The 20,713-nt window shown below is 37.7% G+C and overlaps 2 protein-coding genes across 16 annotated transcripts in view; one reads left to right on the forward strand and one right to left on the reverse strand.

The window, feature by feature from the left end:
• The window catches only part of magi2a (membrane associated guanylate kinase, WW and PDZ domain containing 2a), a 285,915-nt gene that overhangs the window by 253,863 nt on the left and 11,339 nt on the right, over nucleotides 1-20,713 (forward strand). For 10 of the 14 annotated variants that reach the window (XM_044108683.1, XM_044108686.1, XM_044108687.1 and 7 more), the window contains 8 exons: nucleotides 1,367-1,408; nucleotides 2,309-2,424; nucleotides 8,557-8,749; nucleotides 11,098-11,355; nucleotides 12,988-13,173; nucleotides 13,971-14,187; nucleotides 15,594-15,798; nucleotides 17,364-17,516. In XM_044108683.1, the coding sequence (XP_043964618.1) occupies nucleotides 1,367-1,408; nucleotides 2,309-2,424; nucleotides 8,557-8,749; nucleotides 11,098-11,355; nucleotides 12,988-13,173; nucleotides 13,971-14,187; nucleotides 15,594-15,798; nucleotides 17,364-17,516 (1,370 nt within the window). The remainder of the gene's footprint in view (nucleotides 1-1,366; nucleotides 1,409-2,308; nucleotides 2,425-8,556; nucleotides 8,750-11,097; nucleotides 11,356-12,987; nucleotides 13,174-13,970; nucleotides 14,188-15,593; nucleotides 15,799-17,363; nucleotides 17,517-20,713) is intronic. The other 4 variants (XM_044108681.1, XM_044108692.1, XM_044108693.1 and 1 more) reach the window with 2 other exon arrangements.
• On the reverse strand, nucleotides 2,431-7,803 carry LOC122826611. Of its 2 annotated transcripts, XM_044108698.1 has the most exons (4): nucleotides 5,628-7,803; nucleotides 3,369-3,893; nucleotides 3,094-3,244; nucleotides 2,431-3,016 (listed from the first exon to the last, which is right to left on the reverse strand). In XM_044108698.1, exons 2-4 carry the CDS (start codon nucleotides 3,879-3,881, stop codon nucleotides 2,823-2,825), a joined length of 858 nt encoding a protein of 285 aa, XP_043964633.1. In that variant the 5' UTR covers nucleotides 3,882-3,893; nucleotides 5,628-7,803; the 3' UTR covers nucleotides 2,431-2,822. The 2 variants fall into 2 exon arrangements, with proteins under 2 accessions (XP_043964633.1, XP_043964634.1); XM_044108699.1 differs by lacking the exon at nucleotides 5,628-7,803 and having other exon boundaries at nucleotides 3,369-5,460.

Here is a 20,713-nt window from a genome sequence, read left to right on the forward strand (position 1 = left end):
CCTAAAATATACAGCACAGCAATAACATAACTCTCTGGCTTGTAATATACTAAAAAGATCATTTTTTTTGATATCCTCAGATATTTTTTTATAAGCAGTAGAAAGCAAGTTTTAACCTTTATTTATGTGTGTACGTAGAGACACTATTTCACAAGGATGTCATGCTTTTGTATGTCTACAAGTAAGATTTTAACCTAACAGGATGATTTTATTTAGCATCTCAAAAATATTCTCACTAAATATGGTTGAAAAATGCAGGAAGAAATAATTGTGGTAGTTTTGTATATCGCCTTAAAAATGTCTGGAGAAGTAGCTTCTGTGATCTGACATCTTTTTGGGATTTTTGATGCTGGTTTTTAAAAACTGCTAGAAGTCAGGTGGATTAAATCTCCTTTTTATGTTATGAAAACTAATGCTGTGGTGGTTGTGTCTTTGAGCTAGAATTAAGGTTTTTTATGACTATTTTACTTGGAAGCTTGACAGAGGTAGGTTGACTTTACAATATGTGTCAAACCTTAAATAGCTAAAAGGAAAAAATATACAATTTCAAAAACAAAATCTTACGTTTGCAGGTAATTTTTTTCTTGTTATAAGTCAAAAATTTTTTAATATTGATGAAAAAGTGTTATTTCCACTGGCAGATTATTTAACTTATAACAAGACAGTCACGTCTGGCCCTAATAGTTACTGACTTACTGAATAAAAGCTGACTCAGAACCATATCTGAACTTTAATCCACAGTTTGTTTTTTCCTCTGACATTTTCCCACAATATATATTTCCATATATGCTCTAGAAGGCATTTTGTGTTTTTGCAGTGTATATTTTTTCTAAACTTGTTCTAGCCTGTTTTAGCAAGCAAAAACACAAAGTAAGAATTGTTTTCCTGTATTTTATATTTACGATACCTTCTGGGTGTTTTTCCGGTTGTAAACCGTTTGTTTTCTGGTAATCCTGTTGGTGGGGATAACATCTGTGTCAGTCTGCGGTCGTGATTCTCGTCTCTCATCATCCCTGCCGAGTCCCAGCAGAGCGCTGCTATGATTAAAACAGATACAATTGGAGTAAATTTTTCATTTGCAGGCTCTTGTCTGTGGCTGGGTTTGCCCCGGCGCTTTGCGGATCACGGCTTAGCGTGACGCCCTGACTGCAGATCAGTGTTTCCATCCCACCTTGCGCTGTAAATAATGAAGAGCTGTGTTACTCTCTGTAAGCATTTCCTCACTTTATGGATGATGCTGAGATTCTGCGATGACATTAGTGCTGACGGCAGAGTTCGGGATTATATGGGAGCATCTGTTTGTGTCAACCAATATGTGGATATCTCTTTCTCATTGCTTTGGTTTTCTATTTCTCTTTTTGTCCAGAACCTGTTCAACCAAGGACCATTTTTCCTGTGGACTCTATTGGTAAATATAACCTCTATGCGTATTCTTAAATGGGACATATACAAAATTCATATCTGCCATGTTTTTGTACTTCCATTTGGGTCTCACTTGCTTCAAAAAACCACCCAGCCAGTTTTTGGCAATCAGTTAATGCTTTTTGGTGTCTGAAAAATGAGCCTTTTCAAAACATTAAGTCACATCAGTCAATCAATAAAATTTCCAACAAGGCAGTGCAAAGAGTTTTAATGCATAAAAATACAAAAATCAACAATTGAAATATTTTTTCAAAATGTGCCTAATGGAAAAAGCAACTCTAAACAGGTGGGTTTTAGTCTAGATTTAGAGGAAGTTTGCACTAGCAACCTCAGCCCGACACCTAGCAACCCAAGCTGAGTTCCAGCACGTTTGGTCAGCTGGTTTTACCACTTTACAATGGCTGCTGGAATAGACAAGTGTTTTTTGTTGACTTATCATCCAGATGCCACTTGCTGCATTCTTGTTTGTTGTGCAGGAGGCTCAACTTCTGCTTTTCAAAGATGTACAGTTGTGTAATTGTGCATTATTTTGCAGCCATTTTCACGTGTAAGTGTAAATGTTAAATTGTGGAGGCGTGAGTGGATTAAAAATGATAAAACACCTTCTTATACGATGTTTTAAACTTTTTTTATATTTAAATAATTCCTTGCATATACAAAAAAATTCTTGTGAATTTAAGTTTTACATTTAAAAAAATTTTTAAACGAGATTATAACTATTATGAATAGTGTGTTTTATGACCCTTTTTGATTACTCTTAATGCTTGTTTTTGCAATGTTATTAGGTTCTTTGTTACTGAAAGAATGGATTGGATTACAGTAACGCTTTAGTTACAAAGCTGCTTCCAGAGACATGATTTAACTGAGTTTTTTCTCCCCATTAAAGGAGCAGAGTACCAGGACATCGAAGTCCACCTGCGCAGACAGAAGTCTGGGTTTGGCTTTCGGGTGCTGGGTGGTGATGAGGCCGGGCAGCCTGTGAGTGTGGAGACACGTGAGAAGGCTCGTATGGCGATGGGTGTGAAACCCTGTCATTTTCTACTCTCTAATCCACTCCACTCCCACTGTGTGTCCCTAACCCCTGACCTTTAGCCCCGAGAGAGTGCTGGCTTGCTATTGGTAGGATCCCACCAACATACAGTGACTTAAAGAAACTTTCTCACATTTTGCCACATTACAACCACCAGCTTTAGTGAAATTTATTGGTATTTTTTTTGACAGACCTACACAAATTACATCATTTTAAAATATAAATGAAAAGAAAACATGGTTTTCAAAAAATGGTTGCCAAAAAAAACACAAATAACACTTATGGAACAATTGAACTATATACAACAAAATAAACATATTGAACAAAAACTGCAAACCTGGATGAAGAAAACAAATGCAACACTAACTAACTATTTTTTTTTGGCGCTCCTGGGACGCAGGCAATTTCTTTGAGGCGTGTACCTCAGGCTGCGTTTTTGCAGCCTGTAGTACATTAGGCGTGTTTTTCTGCGTTTCGCAGGGGAGGTGGAGCGCTGGTTCTCATTGCGCTTCTTGCTCCCCCGGGACCCCCTCAGGTGCACCCAGTACTCCTCCATGAACTCAACTGAATAAAAAAGGTTTCAAACATAACTTGTATGGTTTTTAAAATAGAAAACTGTAGCAAGCAGTGACGTTACTTACGGATTGGAGCTGCGAAATCCTTGAAAACTTTATTTACAGTAGCGGATACTGCCTTTTTCTGTGTAGGTCCCTCCTCTGGGAGGGTTTCCTCCTGGGCGCAATGCAAATCCGAATCACCGGATTCTCGCCCCCCGCCTGCCTTTTGGAGTGCCTGTTAAGGTAAGTAAGGAACTCAGGTAAGTGCCTAAAAAAATTATTGCCACTTGAGGTCATCTTTGAATGACCTCAAGTAAGTATCAGGTAAGTATCTGAGGTTATTAAAGACTTTTACATACCTCCTCCAGAGCCTTGATCTTGGCCTTAGCCCTTTTGGCCCACCTCTGCTTAATTCTGAGCTGCTGCCGTAGCTCCTTATTCTCCTTTGTGAGCTTCTGGCAGTCAGAGCAGGAGGACTCAACCACATCAGCCACTTCATGGACTTGCTCGTGGTCATCTGTGCCAATGTCCAATGAAGACATGACAGGCGGGGAGGGGTTGGAGGCCCTGAGGGCCCTTAAGCCGTCCAGCGTCACCTTCATCTTTATGTCCCGGACAAATTCCTGGACTTGGGCACGATCCAGCTCCGGGTGGCCCACCTCCAGGTGCCGGTCCACCCGGGTCTTTGAGAACCCACATCCAGGGACAGGGCAGGGAAGGTGGCGGAAGTTAACACGCCCGCTGGCGTGATTTATTAGCAGCCTCTTCTCCACCTTATTGCGGACACCGTGCTTGGATGCCAGGTGCTTGCCCAGATATGTGAAATCAAATTCGCATATTGGGCAAGAAGGGGCCTTTTGTGGCGGTGTCATTCTGTATTCAGTCTGAGAATAAATAAGTTTTCATTAATTTATTTGTGAAATTGCAGAGCAAAACTCACTTAAGAAGGCTAGCATGAACCTTAATGGCAGCAACTCACTGCCACTTCGAAGCAGACAGGCACATGTTCTCTTAAAAAATAGTCCTAAACAGTGTTGGATAAGTTACTTTAAAAATGTAATCCGTTACAGTTACAAGTTACCTTGTTTAAAATGTAATTGTAGTGTAACTTTTTCGATTACTTTTAAAAAGTAATGTAACTAATTACTTTTGATTACTTTGAGGTTTTAATGAGTATTGACCCATGTTCAACATTTTATTTTTCTTAGTGCACTGCAGGTTAGGGCACCGCCACAGGCAGTGCAATAATATGATTCTGCATTATCTGTTTCTCTCAGGTTAGGGAACTGCCTTTCTGTGCAAGGCAGTTCATTAGCATTAGCCTTTTAGCTTAAATAAGCTATTACCTATTTTTCTGACTTAATAGCCATGTTTAGTATACTTAATGGAGTAAGTAAATTATAGAGAACATTCTAATGATACCCCACATGCTGCTGAAAGTATTTAGGCTTACATTAGCATTTTGGCTCATTTCAGCTCATACACTCATTTTAACATACTCAATGGTGCACGTCCAGCTTACTCTACATATTTGTGACTTTCCAGAAGCTAATGACTACTATTTAGCTAAGCTTAGTATTGATGTTAATTTTTAGCATCAGAACCCTGGGTCCAAACCGACGGGCACTCTTTGGCAGGCCCCAGTTAAATTTCTTCAGGAATTTTCTAGTTTACTTTATGTTCATGAAAACCATAACACTAGCACATTGCATACAATGTCTCATGGGAAAGAATATATTCCAACATTTGTCATGCATCAACACCAAACAGTCAAATATTCATAAAACATTTTCATATTCACAGATGTAAATGTAAAGCAGTGCATAAATGTTACAGAAGAGGATACTATTGTTTTCTGTAATTGCTGGTATTACCACAATTCCGAGATGTTTGTCCTGCCGGGGACACCGTAGTGTAGGGGATTTTTGCGCGCGAGCTGCTGTATTCCTTACAGTGTGTTTACTGCCTGTAAGGTAAGCAGCAGCTCCGCTAGCCCGGTGTAAAATATACATTGCGTTGGTATGCCGATCTTTTTTTCTGTTTCTTCAGTGTGCCAGTTGGCTGCAGATTGCATCTTGTTTTGATGAGGTTTGATTGTTTTGTAAAGGGAAAATTGTTAAATCCTGACAGTCTGTTTACTGCCTGTAAAGTGGATGAAATAAAGGCGCGAAAGTCTCCCCACGAAGAGCCCTGTGTCCGATTCCTCTCCTGCACCGAACACACTCCACTTTTACGAAAAGAAACACAACGCAGAGCCCATAGGGTGTCTTCCACCAGCTACAGGTCTGAAGAGGTCTTGCATTGCAGCTATGATAGAGACAAGGAGCCGTAGCGGGAAACGGCAATAAAGGGCGCAAAGCAATAAAAATATCATTACATATTTCGCAAAGGTTTTTGTTTATATTATTTTTTTAAATGTAACTAAATTTGTAATTCTTAATATTTTCGGAAGTAACTGTAACTAGATTACATATTTTCTCATTGTAACTGTAACGAATTACAGTTACTCTTATTTTGTAATTAAATTACGTAACGTCGTTACATGTAATCCGTTACTACCCAACACTGGTCCTAAATAAACACATTTTAATGCTATTAAGCAATTAAAATCAACTTACCGTCGAGTGAAACTCCCTCTCAAAACGTGCTCTGAAAATGCAATGTGCTGCTCCTCTGCAGTCTCCCTCCAAATGAGTGCAGCAGCTTAACGACTTGCACCTGGCCCATCAAAGAGCCATCAGGTCATGTGACCCACAGTGGCAGACCTCTGGCTCCTGTATGGCTGGTGCACTTAACAAGCTGCAGGTCTGACCGCTGTGGCAAATTAGTTAATTACATTTCTTTGGATAAATAAATAAACAAACCAATTTTAACAATTTTATCTCTTTAAAAACAACTTACCAATCTCTCCCAGCAAAGCCCATGTGCTCTGATGAATCTTTTTTCCCCTTTTAAGGGGGAGATTGAGATATAAATACCATGCCATTTGGGAGAATTTACGCATCCTCTCTCATGGCAGAGTGGTTAAGACACCAGACTCCCACCCAGGAGAGTGGGGATCAAAGCCAGCCTGGTACACGGTTTTTTTTTCCTTTCAATGGGACATTGAAATATGAATATCATGCCATTTAGGAGAATTTACACATCCTCTCTCGTGTGTCATGGAAAAAATACTATTTCCAAGCACTGTTCAGGTAAAATCACTCAGTCAGATTTATTCATATATTGTGCACAATACAGAGAGCTTGTAGGACAATCAGTAATGAAGCAGGTCTGGATGAAAAACTCACATGAGTTTTATACCAACAATAAAGAATTAATAACAAAGGGAGAGACAGTCTGGTTCTGACGCAGCTGTAGAAAACAACTTCCAACCTTCTACATGAAACCCAAATAGTTCTTTTGGTGAGAGTTCATAAACTTTTCATATGACATGACTAGCAGATGTGACCTTATTGTAATTTTTCCATGACATTTCCCCCCTTTTGATTATAAATATATATAAAAATATTTAATATTAATCAACACATTTCCCTCCTCAGTCATAACACAACACTATCCTGGAAGACGTAACAAAAGGAACATATACGCAAGATACGAAAAACCTACCGGCAGTAACCTTGTCTACTCCATAACAATATATTCACTGTGTTGGGTAGGAAAACTTATCTTGCAACCCCTCTTTGCCAGGGAGGCGGCCCTGTATATGCTCTGTCCAGGGAAAGTTAGGAGGTACCATACCAATGATTGAAGACATAAAAATCCAAGAAACAATAAAAAATAAAAACGTAATACAAAAGCTAATTAAGGAGGAGAAAAAATAACATTAAAACATTTATAAAGAAAAACAAACAACAACAACAAAAAATATTAGAAATAACCAACACAAATGTCTGTAATTGGAATAATGAATAATGAACATCCTTGTTTTTCTTCTTTCTCTCTCAGGAACTTTTTTAAATATTTATTTCAGTCTTCACTCCCCACTTCGGCCACTCGCCAGTGGACCAGCAATAGTTCTTTGGTTGGGGAGCCTTTTGACGTACAAAAGCAAGAAATGTTTGTTGTTATTTTCCGTCTTTTCCATATTCATACAGTATGTATTTATGAATCATATTTTAACCTTTTGTATGATCATATAGTTTTAGTCATTTAATCTCCATCCAGTATGCCTTTAGTAAGAAAGGGTCCCTTATAAATAAGTTTGATTGATACTTTTAAGAAATAAAATCATTTTTATTCAAAGAGAGAAAAAAACAAACAAAACAAATTTTGTTTTAAATATGAAGGCCAGTAATTTATCCACTAAATATTTATGTTCAGCGTTTTCATTCCTTATTTGTTTTCCTCTGCTTCTAATTCACTTTGCAGGGAAAATTCCACATTTAAAATCATTCCACACATTCATTCACACCAAGCTCTTTTTTTATATGTATATTTCATTATCAAATAGTCAAACAATTCACCCTGAGGAGGAGATTGCGTTCTGGAACCACGTAGACCCATTCTTCCTGAATTGGGTGGGATATCCTCTTTAGACTGCAAACGTCTTCGCAGAATCCAACAAATCAGCTTTGTGGTCGCTCTGCCTCTTACTCCTTTAAGAGGGGCCTTTATTTCCGATAAAGGTCTTTAGGATTCTCTAAAGGTTTAGTTCCCCTAATTTAAAAAAACTAAAACTGAAGAAAATACCTACCTTATTCACCGATAAGGGCTTTAACTAGGACCTTCAGCCTAGAAACTAGTGGTTCCTTTTATCATTCCCTCGGTCTGAAAACCGGCTGTTGAGGGAACATTCACCCCCCACTTATGTTTTTATTATTTTTGTTTATTTTATATATTTTTTAAAATATTTTTTTATTTATTTTTTTTCTCTTATTATTTATTTATTCATTCTCCTGTGGGACTTTAACCCAACGTTTGTTTTTTTTTGTTTTGTTTTTTTTGTTCACCCTACCCCGCCAGTAGTAATATTTGATTATTGATTACGACTTGTGTGAATATGAATGTTGCCATCTAGCAGATTTATTTTTATGGTCAATGGAAATGTAGCTACTGATTAGTATCAGCGTAAAGTAGACGGATTAGAACTCCAGTCCTCAAGGGGCGCTGTTCTGCAATTTTTTGATCTGCCACAGGTACAAAACACTGGAGGCTTAATTACCTCCTCCTTGTGTAGATCAGTTCTCCAGAGCCTTAATGACCTAATTTGTCTGTTCATGTGGTGCAGCAGAGGCACATCTAAACGTTGCAGGACAGTGGCCCTTTAGGACTGGAGTTTGACATCCCTGGATAAGAATAAGTAAAACAAAACCATGTTATCACTTTTCTCCCACTTCAGTTATGTGTTATTTTGTATTAGTCTGTCAATATTATCACAATTAAATTAAATTAAAAAGTTCAAATGACAAGTATTTCTGCAAGGCACTGTATGTAAATTTAGAAAACTTTATTACTGAATAACAATCACTCTAACATCTACTCAATTCAACATAATGCCAAGAATTCATTCATTAAACTCCCTGTGTTATGGATCCAAATGAACAGATTCTTATTGGAGCGATCATAGAGAAGAGTCCAGCAGATCTAGACGGGCGATTACGGCCGGGAGACGAGCTGCTGTTTGTGGACGGGATCCCAGTGGTGGGGAAGGCGCACCGATACGTCATCGACCTGATGCACGCGGCGGGGCGCAACGGACAAGTCAACCTGGTCATCAGGAGGAGGACGCAGGCAGGAGGTAAAGAGCCAGATGGGTTTGCAACTTCTTCTCTTCCTCTACCAGCCATTTCTCAAACTTTTTCAGTCCAACAGTCACTTACAGATTCTGAAATAAGGATTCTGAGCTTTGAAATAGAAATCAAACAAGTTCTTTACCACAAGTGCTGTGTGCACTAGCAACATTTCTGGGCTATTTCAAATTTAGCAGATTATCACAAAACAGAAACAAACATTTTCTTTCAGCCAGTAAAGAAATAATTTGATTTCAGATGTTTAGATGCAGTTAGTCAGCATGGGGCGCAGCGCTGTTCACCACTTCATCACCATCATATCGCATTCATCACAGCCGCAGAAACAGATCTGCAGGTCTGTCATGCTTTGTATCTTAATAGGGTTCAAGAACAAAAGTTATGCAACTCGGGTGGGAGGAGGGGAGGAGGAGGTTTTGTGACGGAAAATGCATGCAGTACCTCACAGACCACCAGTGGAACATGTTCTCTTATGTAATAACACAAAAATCAGGTTTAATTACCTGCAAATTACATCTTTAGAGTTTAATTTTACTATCTACACCCAACTGCATTAAAGTTGACCTATTATTCTTCCTTGTGTAGGATAGGAAAGGCTAAACAAAACATGCAGTAGGTGGTTTCTGGTTGGTAAAACAACAACAAAACACTTGTCTTTTCCAGCAGCCATTGTACAGCAAAAGCAGCAGTAAAACCAGCAGACCAAATGTGCTGGAACTGCACTTTGTCTTATTAACATATATTTAAATTATTTTTATTTAAGCAGAATTAAAAATCTCTCCCCTGGGTTGCTAGGTAACGGCTGGGCTTCACAAGGGTTGCTAGGTAACGGCACATTGCCAGTTGAATGTGGCTTGACAATTAGAATATTTTGATACTGTTTGTTTTCCAGACACATTAAGTTATGACCAAAAAAATATTGTCTTTCTTAAGCATTTGAGACCCAAATGGAAGTAAAATAAAAATGTCCAAAATGTGAATTTTGGATAATAGATCCCCTTTAAAAAGTCTTCTTTTTTAAATAAAAAAAAGCTCAAATCACACTTCCGCCCTAAAACAAACACTTCTCTCTGATTCCTAAAACCTCTTTAGCTTCGAGTCTGAGTCGGCCTGTCCTCCTCCGATCTCATCTTCAACACCTTCCCACTAACAGTCGCGTGCTCTTCTCACCAGTTCAACCCGTCCCACTCCGCTCGCCCTCTCTGCCAATCTGTTCCCACCAAAAGCTGCTGTCTCACTCATGCCTGACCTCTTCTGTGACCCTAACTTCCAATCTAATCGTCTGACTCCCACCAGCACTTTACCAAGTGTCAGACTTTGCTCTCTGCACCCGGCCCATGAGTGCGCCTCCACCCACTACTCCAGATTTTGCACATTTTTGGCCATTATTTTTGTTTTCATAAGAATGCTCTCCACACTAGTTGGGAAAAGAAGGCAATTCAACATGTGGGCGGTGTTTACAGCTGGAAAAATCTTGATGAAATTTAAGCCTTTCCATTACTTGCAACATAATAGCTAAATTTTCTAGTGTAGAACAAACAGCTTTCAAAGTCTGATATCCTTTAGGAGACTGATAACGAACTAACTAATGTTTTTAAATATAGAAATGCAAATTCTTACCAATATGTTTTCAAATCTGCTTGTTGGAAATTATGAGGGTTTTTTGTTTGTTTGTTGCATCACTTTCCATCCAACACAAAAAGATCCATCCTCTTTTTGTTAAGTTTTACATTTATCTTTTTATTTAATTTATTTATTTCAAACTGGTTTTTAAAAACAAGAAAAAAAATTGGGGCAGAAATGCCTCTTTAGGCTGTAAATTTTGCAAACCTCTAGCTGGCTGTTACTTTGTTGAAACTTTCTGAGCTTTTTTTTTTAAAAAACTCTGTATGTAGTCCATACTTGTGAACAGATCTGAAATGATTAATCGGATTAATCATGATTAATCTGTTTTTGATTTATTCTCAAGTGGCATAGTTTTAGCTTCAGCTGGCTCAAATTCTGTAAAATTGTTTTAATTTTCTTATGTATTTCGAATATTGTATAAAATAGGCTTAAGTAGTTCAATTAAAAAAAAAAAATTTTTGGTCAGAATAGTCACATACTAAAATAATTGTTAGTTTCATCACTACTTGTGAACAGAAATAATTTCCAAAACATTTTACAAATGTTTACTTACTTTTCTGAAGCAAACTGGATAGAATGTCTGTGAACATCAAATTTCAAGTAATTTTATTCCTTCCAAAGGGAATTTACATGTTATCGAAGTATCTTCAAAGAGTGGCCTTGGATTGTGATTAATCATTAAACAGACTAAGATCTCTACTGCCCCCTGCAGGTGAGTCATGTCCAGAAAACAGTCGCAGTCCGGGCTCCGCCTCCACGCAGCACAGCTCGCCTCACAGCGACTACACGTACGCGAACAGCACCAGCCAGGCTGCCAACAGCGGCGCGGGCAACACCTCCGCTACGTCAGACGGGACGTCTGCCGCCAACGCAAAGCCGAGCGACATCACAATCAGCAGGAAGGAGAGCGAAGGCTTCGGCTTCGTCATCATCAGCTCGCTCAACCGGCCCGAAACGGCTGCAACCAACAGTGAGCTGTTACAGTTTTTATGTTCTGATTTGACTTCCTAGAGTTCCCAACCCTTGAAATATAAAATACTAAAGTTCACTAAAATTTAAATCAAAATTTTCAGCAGTGGGTGAGCTTTAGATATTAAACTAGAAGGAACAAAGGGCCCAAGAAAATAACATTTGGCTAAAATCCACAGAAATATCTTTTCTCTTTTTGTTGGACTACCTTTAGCAAACAATTTAATGTATGAATGCAGAGCACATGTCCTCTTTTCCTTCCTTGTTGAGCTAAAATGATTAATCGTGATTAATCGCAGACTTAAATACAAATACAGGCTCAAACTCCACGTCGGATGAAACGATTAATCTTGTTGAATTGATTTTTTAAAATCATATTCAACTAATTTAGCAATCAATTAATCATTAACTGAAGCATACAGACTCACACTCACATGTGTGACATGAAATGATTGATTAATTGTGTTGAATCGATTATTGAAATAGTCTTTGTCTAGTTTAGTAATTGATTAATCGTTAACTGGAGTAATCAGACTCAGGCATACGATGATTAATCGGATGAATTTTTTTGAATCAATTAATTGTTAACTAGAGTAGACAGATTCAAACTTGTCGTTTCATGAAAAGATCAATCATATTGAACTGGTTATTAAAATTATAGTCAACTAATTTACCTCTCGATTAGTCACTAACGGGAGTACAGACTCGGGTATGAAGCGATTAATCAGATTCATTGTATCGAATCAATTACTGAAATAATCGTCAACTAATTTAGCAATCGATTAATTGTTAACTGGAGTATTCAGACTACTTTTTAAAAGGCCATTTTCAGAAATAACAACACAGACAAAGCAGTAATTAACAAAACATACACATTCTGCATTTAACATCAAAAACAACCTTTTTTAATATGTTTTACCCACAACGTCTAAAATGGATGTTTTAGCATCCAATTATTAATCAGTAAATGCAAAAATTAGTTAATTAATTTACTACTGACCAAGAGTTCCCAAAAGGAATTTTCTGTTATTGCAGTTTAGACATTAAAATGTTTATTTTCTTATTTTAAAAAGAAATTTCATTCTTTATTTGCATCTTTTAATGTATTTCTAATGTTGTATAAGATAAACTGAACAGGTTCAATGAAGATGATGGTTAAATTTTTCTATCCGATTAATCAACTAATGGCCCGAATAATCGATAGAATAATCGATTACTAAAATAATTGTTGATTGTAGCCCTACTTTCTTGGTTTTAGGTTTGTCCAGGATCCATACTGCTGTAAAGCCGTGGTAAAATTTTGTATTTCATATTGTAGAATGTGCCTAGAGGTCGGAGAACTTTGGGAATTTGGTTCTGGCTGAATAAAAGTGAAGCAGGTCTCTGTCTCGCTCATCAATAATCCAAACCCTCCCACTGCCTGTCAGTCAGACACATCTTCACCCTGCTGCTGCGAGCATCAGCGCTTCGCCCACATGCATGAAAATATCCTGGATTTCTTACGTAAGCTTCCAGTGAAAAGCAAAATGAGCGAGGCAGAGACACGCTCACTCATTCAGGCGGTGAGGTTTATGCAGGCAGAGACGGGAGCAGTCCTTTCGAGTACACACTCACCTGCGTCCGAACCCAACAGCTGTGCCCCATAAAATCGGCCGGATCATCGAGGGCAGCCCGGCCGACCGCAGCGGGAAGCTGAAGGTGGGGGACCGGATCCTGGCAGTCAACGGCCAGTCCATCGTCAGCATGCCGCACGCCGACATCGTCAAGCTGATCAAGGACGCCGGCCTGAGTGTCACTCTGAGGATTATCCCACAGGAGGGTAAGAAAACATCAACACACACAAAGTCAACATTTAGGAAATGTTCTCCTGTTTTTTAATGCTATGCTAAATTCACATTTTGTATGTTTTTCTACTTCCATTTGAGTCTCTGCTAAGTCTCTAAAAACAACCCAACTGCTTAAAATAACCACCCAGCATTTTTTAAGGCAATAAGGTAACATTTTCTGGTGCCTGGAAAGTGACCCATTTCAGAAACCTTCCAAATGTAAAATCACAAATGAGAGAAGCCCAGCCTGTTACCTAGCAACCACAGAAGAGTTCTGCCCCGTTACCTAGCAACCCAAGCAGAACTCCAGCACATTTGGTCAGCTGCTTTTACCGCTGTATGCACTGTACAATGGTTTTTGATTGAAACCACTTGCTGTTTTTTTTGTTGGAGGCTCCAGTTGTGCTTTTCAAAGATGTGTGATTGTATAATTGCGTATCTGTTTGCTGCCATTTTCACTTGCGAATGTAAACGTTGAGTTGTGGGTCGTGGCCAGCAACAGCTTGTTTGGATTTAAAGTGACAGGACGTATTAGCAAATTAAGTTCTTTGTTATTTGTAAAACCACTGTCAAAGTGTAATTGCACAAGATACTCAACATTTTACCGCAGTTGTAAGATTTCTTTTTTTGTGTCAGAGTTCTCCTAACATTATAACTTTATTCTCGTAACATTAAGACTTTATTCTCGTGTTACTGTAACTTTATCCTCATCATTTTATTTATTTAGCCTGACTTTGATACACTGTCATATATTGCAGCGTTTTCTCAAAAAAAAATAATTTATTCGCAGAGCTCAGCAACCCTCCGTCAGCGACGGCCTCGGAGAAGCAGAGCCCCATGGCTCAACAGCACAGCCCAAAGGCCCAGCCCAACGCTGCAGCCTCCCAATCCAACCCAGCACCAGTAGAACCTCACCCCTCTGCTACTCAGCCCAACCCAGCTCCCCATCACAGCCCTGTGACCCAACTTCCTGTTCCTCCTCCTCAGAGCTACACCCATGATGGCAGGTAGAAAAGTATTCCAGATTGTAAAACATTTTTTAATGCATATTTCTAGGTGGGTCTTCTATGAATACAGTTGAAACCAGATATTTTGACTAGCTAATTTTTCTATATGAATGATGTTTTAAGCTGTATGATTGGGTCATATGTTGTTGGTGTCTTTCCACAAGCTTAGGGCTTAAACGATTAATCATGAGTAATTAATTCTTGAAATAATCCTCGACTAATTTAGTAGTCAATTAATGGTTAACGTTAGTATACAGACTCAGAAAAAAGGCAAATTGCTGGAAGATCAACATTCTCAGAGCAGTAATTAAGTCACAATTGTACACAAATATATACATATTGTATTTAAGATTTTAAAAAAATCTCTTGTCTGCTTCCATGTTTTACCAAAAACCTTTGAAGTGGCCTAGTTTGGCTTCACTTGTAATATTCTGTGAAATATTTGTTTTTTTTAAATATTTTAATAATTTCTAATGTTGTATGAAAAAGACTAAACTGACAAATATGGAGAATGTTGCCATTTTTTATTCGATTTATCGATTAATCATCAGAGAAATAAATAGAATAATCAATAACTAACATTATTTGCAGTCCTAATCAAGCATCTTGCGTTGGTTTTCTGGAATTTTGGCCCATTCCTCCAGACAAAAATGCTGTAATTTGGACAAGTTCTTTTGCTCTGTCCACACATTTTCCATTGGACTTTATTTTTGCACTGTATCCTCACCTATTCACAGAGTAACATATTCGTGGACACAATGCTAGCTACTTGACCTTCATTTGGTTGGTGCTTGGAAAGCAGCCAATCCAAGAAAACCACTTATGTTCCTTGTCATCGATTGGCTGTTCCTCCAAGACTGGAAATAAGGAAGACTGTAGGAATTAGCTTCTGTTGTAATGCTAAAACAGTTTCTGCTGTTCATATTGAAGTTTATTTGGTTATAAGTGGAATCTCAAGTATTCAATGCGTATGTAAATATCAGGTTTCATGTAGTGTTGCGTATGTAAATATCATACAGGGTATGTGAGCTTTGGATTTAAATGCAGACATTTTATCTTTCCTTATACTATTCTATATATTTCCTCTTTTTTGCCATTTTAAATGTCGCCTTCATTCTCCATCACACTGTCTTTTGCTTTTTAACATCACTTTACTTTTAGAGACTACTAAATCATTTATGGTGGACGTATTGCTTCTTTGAAAAGATGGGTTAAATATTTAACCAAGAACTACAAAGTCCTAAACTGTCACAGTCATTGATATATTTTTATTAACATTTCATGGGATTTTTGCTGGAGGAAAACGCTTAATTTCCTGAATCTAGTCAGTTTTCTTCTGGTTTCCATCAGAAATAAGCATTTTCTATTTCCTCAGAGGTCTTCCTTCAGTCTGGGGTGTCTGTTAGTTACAGATCTGAGGTGAAGGCCAGACAAGACGTTAAACCAGACATCAGACAGCCTCCTTTCACGGATTACCGGCAGCCACCGGTGGATTACCGGCACCCTCCTGTGGCGGACTACAGGCAGCCGCCCACGCTGGACTACAGACATCCGCCGCTGCTGGACTACAGGCCGTTCGCCATCCCAGACTACAGGATGCCTCCAGTTCAGGTAAGAAGGCAAAAACGGTTTTATCTTCTCCCATATAATGGATTTATGATTGCCTTGTTCCAGACAATCACCACTTAAAGATCAATTAATATTTACTTTTTTGCATTTGTAATGAAAACTCTTGTTGGTTATCATTAATTAGGAAATTAACTAAAGATAATTCTGTCAATAAATCAATTAATAATTTAAAAATAATTATCATATTATGTACATTTTCCATTAAACCATTAAGCCTTTTTAAACAATAAAAGAAATGCTTTAAAAAATACACCTAAACAAATAATTCAGTTAATTTTTAAATGAGAAAATATATTTGCATAGAATTCAATAACAAATCATTCCTTAAATATATGTTTGATCATTTGTTTCAAAGAAAGCATCTAACAATTATTGTAGTTATCGATTAATCAATTATTCTGATGATTAATCGTTTAAACTGATCTAACAGATCAGAAAATGGAATGTTTAAATTGTTGACTGTGTGTTCTGTAACTTTATATTTTTGTGTTTTAATGATTTAAAGCACTCCGAACTGCCTTGTTGCTGAAATGAGTGATACAAATAAATCTGATTAATTTGTTGATCTGCAGCTAGAAATACTTTTAACATTAGCACAAAACCTCAGTTTTATTCTGTTTGGTTTAACATGTAGGGCTTATCTCTTGACTAATTTATGTATTAACCGATTAATATTTGGATAGCAGAAGTTGCTTAATAGTTTTGGGTTTTTTTTAACTTTTTTATTCAGATTTTTCAGTGCATGTCACATCTCACACATCTTACAGATTACATGTAGAAATTCATGCTATATTTATAAAAAAAAAGGGTTTTGTTTGTCCAGGGCCTTAAAGAAAAGACAAGAAAAAACAATAATAGTAAAAAAAGATAAAAAAATAAAACAAAAAGATGAAATAAAAATACAGCTTAATAGTTTAGAACCAATTGAAGCTAAAACTGCCATTTGAGCATTTTGGATAGAGCAAATTTTATTCACAAATATTATTCACAATTAATTGTGGGGAATTGTTTATTGAAACAATTGTCATTTAGTAATCAATTAATCGTTAACTGAGATACAGACTCAAAAAAGACATTTTACTGAAGCAAAAACAACATATCCAGAGCACTAATTAACACAAAACTGTACAAAACATATATACTTTTTGGTTTTAAGATAAAAAAAAATACCTTTGTGAATATGTTTTAGTCAAAACTCTTTAAATAAGGCATAGCTTTAGCTCCACGTTGTTCAGATTCACTAAAAGAACGTTACTGCATTTTGGACAATAAAGTGTTTTCTAGGAACACTTTTTCATCTTTCAATGTATTTTAATATTGTATAAAAAAACTTGAGTGATTAAATGAATAATCTGTAGATCTGTCTAACCAATTAATCCCCAGAACAATCAATTAATTGTTACCTGGAGCCCAACAGGTTTTAATTGTTTCCTAACATTTTCTCATCTATCATTCTCAAATTCCTCAGAGTATTTCCGTCTGTTTCATCACATTTATAAACAAACACAGAACTAAATCCAACCATGTGTGACGGGGGCTCGTTTCAGCTTTCGCAGGACTTTGACTATTTCACAGTGGAGCTGGAAAAAAGCGTGAAGGGCTTCGGTTTCAGCATCCGAGGAGGGCGGGAGTACAAGATGGATCTGTTTGTTCTACGGCTGGCGGAGGACGGACCGGCCATCCGCAATGGGAGGATGAGGGTAAAGCTTGATTACTTTTCTTTTTATTTTATTATATTTTTTTTAATTATTCGAGTCGTTTGACACAGCTGTAACTCCCTGTTTAAAGGTTAAGCTGCTTTCTATCCGTCTGGATTACATGGCGGTCACTCAGTGGAATTGTGTGATACTATCAAAGCTGCTGCAGCAACTTTTCTCATGTCATATTAAAACCTCTGGATTTTTCTCCTCCCATATTTCTAAAACTCATTCCTCCGCTACATGTGATCATACTTAGCTCGGCTTATGAGTTTCCGCAGCACCTCACTGCAAAAAACCCCACAAAATCTTACCAAGTATTTTTTGGTCTAGTTTCTAATGCGAATATCTTGGTTTACTTGAAGTAAAACAAAACTAACTTTCCATTGTACAGCACATGCAGCGGTTAAACTAGCTGACTGAATGTTCCGGAAGTTCCGCTGGGGTTGCTAGGTAACGGGGCTTGGCTTGGCTGGAGTTGCTAGGTAACGGTGTAGTGCCTATGGAATGTTTTAGCGATTGGGTTGTTTTTTATTTTCAGTAAGAAATAGAAATTTGTTCTAAGTAAATAATTCATTAATATTGATTAATAAGTACTAGCTGTAAGTGAAGTCTGCTATTTTATTTTTTTAAAAAGTAGTTTTCCCACTTTATAAGTGAAAATGTCTTGTTCTACTGGCAGATTATTTCCCTTATTTTACCTTTTTTATCAATATGAAGAAATTATTTGCTTAAAATAAACTTTTATATCTTGCTGAAAAGTTACTTGTAAGCTTTTGTCTTTTTTAGTGTACTAAGATATTTACATTAGAAACTAGACCAAAAATAATAAAGATTTTGTGATTTTGCTGTGCTCACAGTAGCACTGAGTTTACAATGGCAGAAAAAACCCTTAAAAAACAGCTGTTATATTGACTTATCAGGCTCCATCTCCGGTTTGGACATTTTCTGATTTACTGCTACCGAAATACATTAAAACTTCATCTGCAGTTTTTTTGCTATCTGTCAACCAACTCAAGCCTCTGGTCTCTGCTTCCTTTTCTTGTATGTTTTACAACTTTTACGCTTTGGGCTGATGGGCTCGGTATGATCTACATTGCTTATCTGTAATGAACCTGTCAAAGTTAATGTGTGCAAAATGGCCCCAAGGGAGGTATTACTCTCCTTCCTGGATGCTGCAGTCAACACAGTCCAGCGAGCCTGGAGGGAGGTAGGCTAGCGGACAGGGAGGAATCCCTTTGGGGGCCTACTTAAAGTCAGCTCACAAGCTGCTGTGAAATATGATCATATGGGAGTATGCACTGCATTGAGCAAGAGTCTTGAAAAATACATAAAAAAGTGGCAGTTTAGCACCAATTTGGGGAGATCCATCTAGCTATCCATTCATCGTCTTCAAGATGAAGAATTGAACAGGTTAGGATAGGTTTACTATACATAATATGTTCATTTCATTTTTGCACAAAATCAGAATGAAATGATTTAGGGTCTCTTGTTACTTTAAATCCAAATAAGCTGCTGCTAGCCACGGCCCCAACTCAAAATTGATACTCACATGTGATAATGGCTGAAAACAGATGCGCGAGTATATAACCATACGTCTTTGAAAAGCAGAAGTGGAACCTCCTGCACAACCAACAAGAATGCAGCAAGTGGTTTCTGGATGGCAAAACTCTTGTCAGCGCGTACAGTGGTAAAACCAGCTGACCAGATGTCCTGGAGCTCCGCTGGGGTTGCTAGGTAACGGGGGCTGGGCTTGGCTGAGGTTGCTTGGTAACGGCAACCTGTGGAATGTGACACCAAAAAACATCAACTTATTGCCAAAAACCATCTGGGTGGTTTTTTTGTTTATTTGTTTTTAAGAAGCAGCAGACAGTGTTCCAAATTATTATGCAAATTGGATTTAAGTGTCATAAAGATTATTTTTTTTTGTTGTGCTATTAAATTTATAGATAGTATTGTGTGTCAGGGTTCTTTGAATCACTATAATTAATTTCAGAGAGCTGGGTTGATTAGTTTTTCTGGTGACCTCAATTAAAGGAAACCTGCTTAAGAAGGATGTTCCATATTATTAAGCAGGCCACAGGTTTCAAGCAATATGGGAAAGAGAAAGGATCTCTGCTGCTGAAAATCATCAGATAGTGTAGTGACGTATGACAAGATATGAAAACATTAGATATTTAACAAAAACGGAAGCGTCATCGTACTGTGAAGAGATTTGTGGCTGACTCAGAACAAAGATGGGTTTGTACAGATAAAGACATGTTGAGGAAGGTTTCTGTTAGACAAATTCATCGGATTAAGAGAGCAGCTGTTAAATTGCCCTTACAAAGCAGCAAACAGTTATTTGAAGCTGCTGGTGCCTCTGGAACCTCAAGGTGGAGGATCCTCCAGAGGATTGTGGTGCATCAACCTACTATTGGGCCCCTAACCAGAGCTCACAAGCAGAAACAGTGGCAGATTCAATTTTGCTTTTACTCTGGTTAATTTTGCCTGAAACAAAACAAACTTGTTTGGGTGTAAATGCCTTTTGGTCGCTCTGGTAATAAATTAAAAGTAAGTATTTAGTGTTTTTGATTCATTTTCAGTTTTGTTGTTTACATTAAATTGAAAAACATTACCTGTAGTGGTTTAAAGCACACAGAGGAAATCATATTATTCTAAAGACTCCAATGTGTGAAGAGTAAATAACCACTGGTAAAATTTGTGCAGATTTTATTGCTATCCTAAGACTTACTTATAATAAAACCCTCTTAATTTTGAAGTCACATCATTTAGGATCTGCATCAGCCTGGTCTTTATTTAACTTGTATTTCCCCCTTTCACTAAGATGGAAATTGAGATTGCTCTGCTGTTTGGAGGTCAGGATTAATGAGTAAATCGTCCTGCCTTCCTCCCCTTCCCGCCTCACTCCAGACCACCGTAATGGTACCTAATATCCTCCTTTGAACCAATTCCCCTCCTGACTTTTAAATTGCTCCGAACATTATGGGATGAGATCTCCATTTGTTAGCATAATTGTGCTTCACGTTTTGTCCTGTTCCCATTGAATCCCCCCATTAGTCATCCTCAGAGCTGAGAAGTGCCAAGTGCATCAGGGACTGGGCCAGAACCTATATTCATTGGATGATAATCAAAATGCTGCAGCTTCTGTCACCAAGTATTTTACTCGTCTTTGTAACTTTTTTGTTTTAAGGAGCAAA

Source organism: Gambusia affinis, linkage group LG23, assembly GCF_019740435.1.
Source record: "Gambusia affinis linkage group LG23, SWU_Gaff_1.0, whole genome shotgun sequence".
NCBI classification, from domain to species: domain Eukaryota; kingdom Metazoa; phylum Chordata; class Actinopteri; order Cyprinodontiformes; family Poeciliidae; genus Gambusia; species Gambusia affinis.